Below are 12,395 nucleotides of genomic sequence, written 5' to 3' on the forward strand. Positions count from 1 at the left end.
TGAATCACGCTCCTCTGAGGGCAGACCTCCATTTTCAGCAAAGTTGCATTACTTTGCCTTACACTAACACGTGTTGTCAGCTATTTTAACAGTAGTAAGTGAATGGCAACGGGAAAGAAGAAAAAGCTTCTCAAGGATGTCGCTGTGTCTCTTGCTAGTGGGCTGACCTTGTGCTTCCAGAATCACATGTGTGCAAGGGGCACCGTCAGCTTCAGTTCTCCTCTGGCCTGGGGCCAGGGCACTTCAAGAGCTTGTAAACACGCTGGTACTGAAGGATAGTCCGCTTTGGCAGGAGGGGGAAAGACAGTGAGGTCTGTAGCACAGGTCACATTGGTAGGTGAAACAATCACCAACAGCTTGCTCTTTCCGATCAAGTTGAGTTGCTCCAAGACAGTTGAATTTACCCTCCTCACAGCCAGGTCACTGCACTTTGGTCCCCGCTAAAAATAACCAGGCAATAGATGTGTCTTAGTCTATTTGAATCTTAAGCAGCGGTTTGTGTCGTCTCATAGCTTTTGTGTGCTGTTCCGCGCTGTCGTCTTTCCAAAGCTGTTACGCAAAGAAAGCGATGAAGCTTTTGATGGTCAGCGGTGATGGAAAGATAATTCCCACTTGGACTTAGAGTGGGAAATCTGTTCACAAAGCAAAATACACTAAAAGTTACTTGCTGGCTATGGCCGTTCTTCACATCCTCTCTAATTTCTTTGGGTGTCAGCGTCTTGCAGAGCTGGGTCCCGTCCCTTGACTGGAGGTTTAAGTTGATGTCACCATTCCACAGGCAGGTAACAGCAGCAATAACACACGTCACCACCTTTGCTGTGGAATTGTCTGGAATTGTTCCACCTTCTCACTTCTCCATCTCTTGCCCCAGGACCTAGGACGCAGAAGGACTGCAAAACACAAGAGGGGACCCTGCAGAACCCAAGCAGCTCAGCCCTCAGCACAGCCTTCCTCGCAGCACACGTGGCATCGGTGCGGTACCAAACAACAGGACGCGGCATGGTAGGAGCAGCGAGGGGAGAAGGTTGTTGGGGAAACGGAAGGAGAACAGCAAGGATGCAAAATGCCCGTACCCTGACTAGATCTGGGTGGGTCAGTGTGGCTTATTCTGTTCTCTTGTGAAAAATACTGTGATAGGCACAGCACGTCAGGGCTTCGTTTTATGATTCACAAAGAGACGGTGGAACTTTGGTGTCATTTTCGTCCTCCTCCTACACAAGGGGACAGGTTCTAAGCTCAATTATATCAACCGCAAGATTGGATTCTGACCCGCTCTGATGCTGCTTTGTCTTCCCAGAGAAAATCCGTGCTCTAGCAATTGCCTCTTTGTGAGCAGAGTACTTCATGCCTGTTTTATCTTCTCCAGATTTGGGGAGGGGGGAGAACAAAATCTCTAGCCATGTAAACAGCCTTAATGAGAAAACTATAAACCAAGTTCTCTGCCTGCTTTCAGAAACAGAGTTAAATATAGCTTCTAAATGCTGCTAATTGATTTTAGATGCCTGTGGAAAGCTTTTTTACCTTCACACCATCCCACCCACGCTGCTCAACAGTCCCTCACCTGGCCCTGTCGCTCCATAAGGCACGGGGAATCGGTAGCAGCGCTTCTGCACTCAGGATTTGTCAGCTGTTTTAGCACCCAAACGCTGTCAAAGAAACACGGGCTGCTCAGAGACCCTGACTTAGGCCTTTGTTAAACCTACGTGGATTCTCATGCCTTCTTCCCATCTGCTGCGGTCTATTTTTACGTTTTGGCCTTGAAATCTTTCTCTTTGAAAACAAGCCTGTTTACAAATATTTGTCTCGGAAAAGCTCAGAAATAAAAACCGCTCATCTCTGCATGGGCAACGTAGACATCCAGATGTGTATGAACCCGCAAGTAGCCAGAAAGGCCTGGTTTGTGGAGGAAAGGATGGCTCACCCAGAGCTGTCTGCTGACAAATCAGAAAATAAAAAGAAGTGCAAAGACAGACGTGACTTGTTTGCTCTCTGATGCAGTAAGGAATTAACTGCGGATGCATGGTCGTTCTTTTGACTGTGCAAGAAGCATTAACAGGGTAGTTATTGGTAGAAAATGGCTGTAGAATATACCCCTACCTACTCCGTAGACTTTTCTGTGCTATCTCTGAAGCGAGAGAGGTCACTTAAAAGAACGTAAAGTAACCTTATCCAAACGAAACACTCGTGGAGGAGCCAGGAGTTTTGCCGTTTCCCGCCCAGTTTGTAGCCAGCCCAGCGGGGCAGTCCCACCTCGCAAAGAGGTGTCTCCAACTGCCAGAGGAGCCCAGTGGGATTGCACTTGCTAGTAACTGAAGCTGAAACCGGACTATCGGGGCTTTAAAAACTCACACTAAGGACTGGCAGCTTATCAAGGACCGACACTTCTTTATGTTGCTGTTCAGTTTAAGGTGCCTTAAAGAGGCTGATTTTTAAAGAGCAAAACTCAGCAGTTGTTGAAGATCAGACTCCCTTAAAGCCCTGGCAGCTTTTGCAGAGCCTGGTTGTGACTGATAAAGATCCAACATCTCATAGGTGTCTGCAATACGGACTAGGCTTTGTGGCTGTTGTCTTGAACTTTAGAGTAGTGAATGGGAAAGGGTTGGGAGGATTTCGGGGGGGACACCCCCCCTCGCCCAGCCAGCATTACCAAGATCTGGGGGGTTCCTTCATGGCTTGTGCAGCTCTGCTTAAAGATGCGACGCACACATATTGCGCTTCTAACCTTGCCACCGAAATTACGAACATCTTGCTGTACAGCAAAACGGAGATACTGGCCCCACATCATCTGAGAGACTAAAGAAATAGAAACAATGACGTTATCAATGCCTTAGATGTAAGAAATGTCCTCCTGCTTACCGGGACTGAAGTAGGAGCAGAGGAGGTCCACAGAAGTGTACGTGCTAATTGGGTATGCTAACTTCTGGCCGATCAGTGATACAATGGACAAGCTTTCAGTGCTTTTAATACATGTGGGATCTGGCTTCTCTGTTGCATAAGAGCTGTTCCATAGCCATACAGGAGTGATTTATCTCTGGGTAATATGACGGGCTCTTGAATTGCAATGAAAACCCCCTTTCTTTAACAATAGTTCAGGGTAACCTTATAATAACCTCCTCCACCTTCCCCAGAGAAATGCTTCAGTCAGATAAAGGAATTTGTTATCCGCACAGAAACATCTGCCCCCTTCCTCCGAAAGGACCGACACAGAGTGACAGTTACCCTTTCCGCACCGTTCTGCATCGCTTTTTAAAACAACGGCAATATCAAGCTCAGGAGTTGGGTGTTGGTTTGTTTTTTTTTTTTTCCTGCCGGCTTTGGTTGTGGAAAGATCACCTGAGCTGGATTTGTAGCATTGGGTTTTATTTCATAATGATGGATGTGCTGGTTAAATGTAATGGAAGAGGCAAGATAGCAGAGCAGAAATTTGGCGCCAAGTGCCTTGCTTTGAAAGAGCCTGCATTCCAGCCTGCCTAAGAGGGGCTAAATGGAAAGATCTGATTAAGCGTCTCAGTGTTGTGACCCTGACCTCAAAGAACACGCCGATTCTCTGGAGGAACTTCATTTCAATTAATCAGCTTAACAGCCTGAGTAAATCTGGCTGCATCCATTGAGCCAGAGGAACCGCGCTCTCTCCTCGGAGGGTCTCTGGGATGCACGATCCAAAAGGACGAGGCGGTGTCTGCCGGCCTGCCTGCCTTGGCCACCCCGGGCCGAGGGGGTCATGGACACCCTCCTCTCCCTCTGTGGTGTGGAATTCCCTCCCAGTGTGGAATAACGGGGAGATGACCCCGGAGCCCCACGCCACCCCTCTGTAACACCACCGGGACCCTCACGCAGCCCTCGGCCGCCTTCCAGTGAGGCTGCCACTGGGATGGGATGGAGGGCAAGACCCCCACGCAGAAAGGGAGGGGCGGGCAGCTCCCCGCCCTGCACCCCACAGGCCTTGGGCCTCCCACCAGTGCTGGGTTTGCCCGGTGCTGTGGGCTGCATCGCTCCCTCCCGGGTGGGGAAGGGGAAAAAACTAAGCAGCAGCAGAGAACGAGATGTAGCTGCCCTTGGAGGGCGAGGAAACTGTGTGGAGCAGAGCGCAGGCAGGAGGATAACCCCCGAAAACGTCCTCGCTGGGAAACTTGTAAGCAGAGGAATGCAAAGGCATCAGGGCAGGAGATGGGAAGGGAAAAAGACTTCAGCTGAAGCCTCGGGTGCTTTTTCCCAGGTGTTTGGTTTTTTTTTTCATCAGCTGGTAAACTGGGCCAGCCCAGAAGCTGAAAGGGGCTTTGCTTCTTGCCCGGGGCCTTGCAGGAGACTCTCTTTCCTTGCACTGAACGGTGCTTCTCAGGGGATGCCTGTTGGGGCTGCAGTACTATGGAGACACAGCTGAACTACCGCTAAACATTTCACCGAGTTTTGCAGCTGGAACTGAATTCCCGGCTGTGATTAGCCTTCTGCCAGCCCTGGAAATGGCTAGTTAGCGGCTAGCGCCGTATCTTTTCCCTTGGAACGAGGCAGAGCTGTTGCAGTGAAGTTCAGCTGAAGGAGGCATCACGGGCCGGCTGGGTTTCACTGCTGCCTTCCTCCCACCTCGCCTTGCTCCTCCACGCCCAGATCATGCCGTTGCGCCCCTGGACTTCTGGCTGCCTGCACTCTGCCTAACCATTATCGCTTTGGCACTGCGTCCATCCCTTCGGACTTTCACCTTTCAGCAGCAGCACACTCCACTCTTTTACTGCACCTTTAAAGGGATAAAGACCAAATTTAACACAATCTGGAAAAGCAGATGTATAGAAAGCCTCGAAGGAGCAGGGCAGCCCCCTTCCCTTTCCAGAGGAGTAGCCAGGAGAGCAGTTGCAGAAATGTGAGGTCTGGATACGGCCCAAGGGCAGCCACAGAGATTGAACTCGAGTTGTACATCTTCTGAAGCGCTCTGGAGTTAACGGCAACGACATCCCTTGGAAAGATTTGGAGCTTCTGGCACGCCAGTTTGTTGGTGCCGTGCGCCTCGTGTCCAGCTTCTGTCCCACGGGACCCGGGCACAGAGGCCTGAGGCCGAAAAGAGAGCGGGTGGCAGTGCTGGACACAGAAGTAGGGTGCTGATCACTGGGGCTCTGCGGTGTTTCTGTGGAGGCAGCGGTAGCCTTACTTGTAGTGCTCGCATTGCAGGGTCTCACTTCAGAGGCAGAGCGGTGAATGACTGCTTCACATGCGCCGGGAGATGAGCGTCCCAGAGGAACGCCGCTGTGTGTGTCATGTTTGCACTGCTGCAATCCTTCAAAACCCACTCAGAAAAGAGGTGGGTGTTGGGTTGTTTTTTTTTTTTTCCCCCCCCTCTGTGCCTGAACTCAGCAGTGTAGCTCTCGGCAGTCTCGCTTTTAGCCTGGGTGCCTTGTCAATAAAAGAAATTCGCTGAACCTAGGGGCGATCTGGAGGGGACTGGGCAGTGAGGGACAAGTCCAGAGACATGGTGCTGCCCCGGGGAGGTATACAGTTACACGCAGGCGACAGGCAGGCTTTCATCTGCTCTTCCAAGCCTTCTTCAGACAGAAGAGGAGGGGTAGTAACTGGCTGTGGGGGATGGAAGAGAATCGCTGTAACATGATTTTATGTCTGTGATTGCATAACAAAACCTCCTGGGAACCTCCTGATTCAAATGGATACCTAGTTCTGGTTGTGGGATGGAGGACTTTCAGCACTGATCGATTGCCCACGCTTTGGTGCAGAGGAATTGCTGGACTGGATCAGCACCAGGCTCCAAGCAGCCTGCGCTTCCCTATCTAACCGTGGCCGAAATATCATGAAGGTGTAAAAAAGCCTTCAGAAGCGGATAACCTGCTGTGCATAACCCCCCAACGCACACACACACCCGACGCTGCGTTCTCACAGAAGCTGCAACCTGCTTGCTAATAGACCTAGACCTTGAAAGATGAAATTGCAATTCTAAAACACCCCTGGGCCTGTCGTAGTCATTGGACGGTCTGCAAACATCAAGTCATTCTCTGAACGGTGGAATGCGGCCGGTCCCACCGCGACCCAACGGCCAAGAGAAACCCTAGGTCTCGGGGAGAATCAGCTTTGCCTACGGGGATCCCACGGACTCAAGGCTGGAAAAAGCCCAGCCAAGATGGGTTACGCCTCTGGACGTGGCTTTGGCACGCACACATGTCATCTGTTGGCTTTTCTCTCAAAGATTACGCGATAGCCCCACCTCATAAATTTGGAGCAAAGCACACAAAGCTTTCCCTTCCATACCGTGCATTCACTCTTAATGGTCTTTCTCCACACCACAGCCTTATTAATTGGTGACAATTGGAAGTGGTTAATTCTGTGTGTGTGAGGCTGCAATTGCTTCCACTTGGCCAGGATTCAAGTACTGGGGGTGAGTCAGAATGGGTGGCAAAACTGTCTTTTCCTCAGTTCCCTTGCTTACTGGAAAAAAAAAAAAAAAAAAAAGCCACAACCCCAAGTTATTCTCTTTTATGAGGTGGGCATTGTGAGGCCAGGCAATTGAATTTACAACAGCATTGAGTATCAGAGTCTATCTGGCCCTGTCAATGAGAGTGGTGAGAAAAAAAAAGACACACATTAACCCTCAGCTCCGAGTTCCCAGGCGTTTCAATAGGGTTCCCAACTTCCCAAAGAGCCCGCTGCATACTCGATGAGACCCTTTATACCTTCTAATTACCCTCCCCACAATAGGGACAGACTCTCTTGCCTCTTTTGTAGGCGAGATAGTAACTTTTGAGCACACCACCCCCACGCCGGCAATCCCTACAGCAAGGTGGCGAGGCACAAACTCTGAAGAGCAGCAAGAGTTTCCTCAGCTTCCAGGAGCAGATTTTTAGGAATCTGTTTCTTCTGAGTGGGAATACAACACTCTCAAAGCTCTCAGGAGACATTTAACACTGCCGGACCCCCCTCAAACCCCTCACCTTTCCCCTCCCCCAACTATTTTTCACAGGAATCCCTTCCAACAGCCTTATCTAAGGCCACAAAGTTTGCTCCTACTATTTTGAGGGGGTTGCACAGCCAGGATGAGCTTGTTTCTGCCCATTCTTACCCAACAAAATGAAAGGAAGGGGGGAGGGAAAAAATAAATCTATTTCAAAGAGTTTATTTATTTAAACACCTGCAATTTTTTTTTTTTCTCTTTTTTGGAAGTCTTCAACACAGGCACACACACACACAGACAAACAGGATACAAACAACTTTGGCATTATACTTTTGAATATTTGTTACAAAACTATTTCTCATTTATTTTTAAAAAAAGTATCTCAAATAAAGGCATTTTAAAGGAGTAAAAATACAAGTCGAGATCCCAACCTCTGAAAATAATAAATAGCACGTTCATAGCGAGGTCCTTTTTTCCTTTCTGTTTAAATCTGCTTAAAAAACCCCAGACATAACAGGGCTCCATACAACGGAGCCAAGAGAAGAGTTGGTTTTTTTGGGGGGGAAGGGAAATCTGTTTTAGGCAAGTCACCAAGGCCTCCACACCGATTCACTGCGCTCTCCGATGGGACTTCCCGCCTGGGACGCTGGAACAATGCTGCCCCCAAATGATGTCAACCCCTGCACCGGGGATGCTGATGGGGTGGCGGCCGCATTCCCCGAACCGCTGCCTGCGGACACCGGGACGTTGGCATTGGCATACAGGGGAATAACTGGTCCGGAACTGGGAGGAAAGGCCGGGTTCGGGATGAGAAAAGCAAACTGGCCGTCGGTAGCAGGGACGAGCTGGAAGCCCCCATAGACCTTGGGGGACAGGGCTTCAGCGGGGTTCAGTTTGCAGGGCACGGGCACGGCTCCGGCTGCTGCAGGGGGCAGCTGGACGTGCAGAGGCTGCTGTGCCAGATGTGCGGGCTGAGCGGACGGCGGTGGCGGCGGATAGTTCATGGCCACGATCTGGCCCAGACAAGCCGAGAGGTGACTGAGAAGGCGGGTACGCACGTCGGTGTTCACCCCTTCGCAGGTGGATAGGAACCGCGTCACCTCGTTCATGCACTCGTTGAATCCAGCCCGGTACTTGCCCAGGACGGTGGGATCGGCGCTGAGCGCAGCTGGAAAGCAGAGAGAAGGATGGGGTGGGGGGGGGGTGGGGGGGCGGTGGGGGAAGGTTAGCATCAGGTTAAAAAAAACCCCCACATCTCCAGCCCATGGTCCCCGGTCCCCCAAAGCAACCCCACCCCGGGGAGGGGGGGCGGCTAGGGAGTGCTTACCGGTCATCTGCGCCCGTTGGAGGTTTCGCAGGTGCTTGACGGTCATCTCCAGGATGTCCGCCTTCTCCAGCTTGGAGTGCCGGGAGCTCTGCGGGAGGAAAGCGGTACCGTCAGGGCTGCCCGCGGGTCGTCCGTGTCCCCTTCCTCCACCTCCCCTCCAGCGCCCCCCAAATCCCCTCCAAACCCCCACTTACGTCCTTCTTCAGCGCGTCCAGGATGAGGGTCTTCAGCTGCCCCAGGCTCTCATTGATCCGCGCCCGGCGCCGCTTCTCCATGATGGGCTTGGAGGACTGCGGGGAGAGCGGAGCCGGTGAGCACCCCCGGTGCCTGCCTAGTCCCGACACCCCCACCACCACCACCACCACCGCCACCCCAGCCCCGACACCGACCTCAGCACGGCCGCGGGCTCGCCGCCATCCAGCGTCGCCGCCGCCGTTGCTGCGCCCCGACCGGCACCCGCCATTTACCTTCCGGTGCTCGCTGGCGCTCCGCGGTTTATCCGGCGTGTGGCTAGCGCTGGCCGGCGCCCCCGCGATGGGCGAGGCGGTCGGTTTCTCCATGCCCGTATCGGCGGGCATGGCGCGGCGGCGGGCGGGCGGGCGCGGGGCGCGTGCGGCGGGCGCGGGGCGCGTGCGGCGGCTGCGGCGCGGCGGGGCCGGCAGTGCCGGCGGACGGCGCCCCCCCGCCTTTTATACCCGCCGGCGGCTCCCCATTCGTGTGAAACCGCCGCCGCGGCCGTTCCCACACTCCCGCCGACCAATGAACGCTCGCCTCGCGCACGGCCGCCTCACCGCCGGCGCTCCCATTGGACAGAGCTCCGCCCGCCTGTCCGTCACGCGCGCCGGCCCGCCCCGCGCCCGCCGGCCGCCGAGCGCGCGCCCACGTGGGGAGGACGGGGGAGGCGGGCGGGGCTGCCCCCGGGCACCGCCGCTTCTCCCCCCCACCCCCCCCCCCCCCCGCGCCCCCGGGGGCTGCCCCGCACCCCGACGGAGGCCCCGGGCGCCGGCGCGCAGGGCGAGCACTGCCCGGCGGTGCGGCGTCCGTTCCGCCCCCCCCTCCCTCCCGCGCGCTGCTTGTGACACCCGCACCGCCCGGCGCCCCGCCGGGCACAGGTTGGCGGCGGAGGCGGAGCGGGGGGGGGGGGGGGGGGGGGCGCCGAGCCCCCGTGGAGCGAGGAGGGGGGGGGGGCTGCGGTCGCACCCGGGGCAGCCCCGCCCGCGATGTCGCCAGGGGCCGGGGCCGTGCGGCGGGCGGAGGCGGCGGAGGCGGCGGCGGCTGGCGCGGCACGCGAGGCCGCGGCCGGCGGGCGGCCAATGGGCGGGGGGGGGGAGGGAGGGAGGGAGGGAGGGAGGGGGGGGGGGGGGGAGTGAAGCTGCCGGCGGCGCTCGCCTCCCATTGGCTGGCGGCCGCCCCCGCTGTCAATCAGGCGGGCGGCGGGCGGCGGCGCTCGTGCCTCCGCCCCCGGGACGCGGCCCCGCCGTGCGCTTCACCCCCCCCTACCCCCCCCCCCATCTTCCCCCCCCCCCGCCTCCCGCCTCCCGCCTCCCTCCCCGCCGGAGCACGTGCCAGAGCGCTCCCGGCTCCCGGCTCCCCGCGCCGGGCGCGCCCCGCTCGGGGCGGCCATGGGAAAACCCCGCCCCGCCGCCGCGCCCGGGGGCCGCCGGCCGGGCGCGGGGAACCGCGCCGCCACGCCGCCGCTCGCCCTTCCCGGCGGCTGGGCTCGCTATTTTCCTGCCCCGGCCCCGCTCCCGGCTCTGCCACCCGGGTGTGCTCAGCCCCTGTGCGGCGTGGGGGAGCCGAAAGCAAACCGCGGAGGGGGGGTGGGGGTGGTGCGGGTACGCGTGCCCCCAGGTTGTCACCTTTCCGTACCCCGTTCCCTCGGTTGAACCGGTGAGAACCCCCCCCGAAGTCTTGAGACACCCCCCCATCCCCCTCCCGCGAGGAAGAGCGGCCCTGCCCAAGGCCTGTGCGTGCAGCGACCGGGCCCGGTTTGGGGGGCTTGGAGGTTAGCAGCACCCTGCCGTGCCCCCCCCCCCCCCCCCCCCCCCCGGCAAGGGGAAACCCGGCCTCTCGCCCCACTTCTGTGCTGTTTCTCGTTAAAACAGCGTTCTGCTCCCAGCCAGCGTGATGCAGGCACCTGACGTCATCATGCCAACGGAGATGCCCAATTCGTGGGTTAACACCCTCCCCCCCCCAAGCTCCTTTCAGTTCCCCCCGTGAACGTGGGCAGGGTGACAGCAGGGCCGTGGGGCTCTGGGAGACCCCCAGCCCTCCGGAGATGCTGGGGGGAGCGGCTCAGCCGGCACCCCGCAACTCGGCACCGAGCCCTTGCCGGGGGTCGCGGTGCCCACGAGCAGCCCCGCCGCGGCCGGCTGTGGGTTCTGGGGGGCCGGGGTGGTCTCGCTGCCTCCGTGCCCGGCACAGCATCGGTCGGTTCTGCTCCCACGTCCAAATAACTTCCTTTAATGTGGAGCTGCGATCATTAAGCAGCCTTCAAGCTCTCGGCTAGTTTCAAAACCTGGCTATTTAAAGACCTTTTTTAGAGAACGTAGCGTATGTATTAAATCCCTGTGCTGCGGGCTTAAATCTTTTAATAATCATAAATTGGGTATTAGCTTCCCATGGACCAACGGCTGAAATTCAGAATGATATCTTGAAACGCATGATGCCCTTTTTCCTTTTCTTAACCAATTCTGAAGCAAGGATAAAAGAGTCGGCTGCTAAAATTTTGAAAACTCTCGCGTGAAATCGCGTTCGAGTCTCCCTCTGAAAACCAAACACGACCTGGCTTAGTTTGGGGAAATTTTTTTGGAGGAGAACATAACCACACACTACATTTAATCCCTATTGTTGGCCCGGCTCGTGCTTTGCTTTTAATTTGCTCCAATGAATCATTCCCTTTGCCTTAACCGTTTCTGCAGCCGGGGCTGTCGTCTGTGCATTCCCTGACGCTGCTCCTGCTGCTGCACCGGCCGCGGAGACGGTTCCACACCTGAGCGGTGGCAGCCGGGGCCAGGACGCGGGGACAGCCTGGGAGTGCCACCTTCCACACGCTGCCACCCCCTTGTCTTCTCTGAGCTGGGGCCCTGGGGTGCCCCCCCCCCCCAGACCTTGCAGCCCAGCTTGGGGCTGTGCACTTCTCCACCAGCCCCCCCAGGGCGAGCGCTGGCTCTTCAAAAGAGCCTTTTTCTGGTCGGAAAGCACAAGTGCAGCGAGTTGCGTGGCCTCAGCTCGGCCCCGGGGTGGAAACACCAGCAGGCTGCAGCGCTGCAGGAGGGTAACCTCTGCGGCCAGGGCATGGGGTGGCCCGGGAGGTCCCCGTGAGACGAGCTGGGGGCCAAGGGATCTTGTGCCGGTGGAGCAGCAGCGGGATCCTGCTCTCGGTCTTGGTGGCGTGAAGGAGGAGAGCACCGGAGCGCTTGCCAGCCGGAGCCGAAGGTGTGAGGCAGTGGGAGAGCTCCAATCCCGGGCGCCGTGCCGGCTTCACCGCCCCTGCCGATGGAGGGCTTGCCACCTCGCCGAGGGATGCCAGAAGTGGGATGAGCGCCCGGAATGTGTCCAGGACTCCCACCTCCCCGGGGGCAGGGGAGTGGGAGGAAGCCAGTGGCTTCTTGGCAAGCCTCCTCCCCAGAGGGGCTAGCCCTGCGTGGGCCTTGCAGGCAGGCAGCGACACGCGTCTGTTCGCCTGCTCTGGCACGGCTAAGAGGGGAGGTGGAGGGACCCAGAAGGCCAAAGAGAAGGAAGGAAGAAAAAAAAAAGGGAAGAAAAACTCTCAGAAATACTTCCATTCTCATCGCTGCATCAGACTCTGGGCTTTTCATTTCAGGTACAATTTGAGGTGGTTTTGCCACATACAGGCTGCGAAATGCACACGAGGCGTACTGTATGAAAAAACATCCTCCTTCTGCAGACATCAAAGGATCCAGGGGAATACATTTATTTCAGGATCCTTTTCCTCTATCACACTAACACACACGTGACCGCAGAAACAGCAATTCTTGGCTGAATTGTGATTTTTTGGCTATGTGGGAGGTATGTTGTTTTTCTGGGTAAGCGCTACTTATCTAAATGCCCACAAAGTCTAGCCTATTCCTCTGCAAAAAGCGCACCGAGGTGCATGTTGTCTTACTGAAGAATCATAAATGTTTGCTTTATAAGTCTCATTGGAAAGGTTCAGGGATC

General features: G+C 56.4%; 1 protein-coding gene across 2 annotated transcripts; it reads right to left on the reverse strand.

Annotated features, from left to right (window-relative positions):
- Window positions 1–7,210: 7,210 nt before the first annotated feature.
- On the reverse strand, window positions 7,211–8,791 carry HES4 (hes family bHLH transcription factor 4). Of its 2 annotated transcripts, none has more exons than XM_086476127.1 (4): window positions 8,681–8,791; window positions 8,408–8,503; window positions 8,214–8,301; window positions 7,211–8,054 (listed from the first exon to the last, which is right to left on the reverse strand). In XM_086476127.1, exons 1-4 carry the CDS (start codon window positions 8,789–8,791, stop codon window positions 7,474–7,476), a joined length of 876 nt encoding a protein of 291 aa, XP_086332253.1. In that variant the 3' UTR covers window positions 7,211–7,473. The 2 variants fall into 2 exon arrangements, with proteins under 2 accessions (XP_086332253.1, XP_086332252.1); XM_086476126.1 differs by having other exon boundaries at window positions 8,603–8,791.
- Window positions 8,792–12,395: the final 3,604 nt, after the last annotated feature.

The sequence above is a fragment of the Leptosomus discolor genome, chromosome 20, assembly GCF_034619465.1.
Source record: "Leptosomus discolor isolate bLepDis1 chromosome 20, bLepDis1.hap2, whole genome shotgun sequence".
Lineage (NCBI taxonomy): Eukaryota > Metazoa > Chordata > Aves > Leptosomiformes > Leptosomidae > Leptosomus > Leptosomus discolor.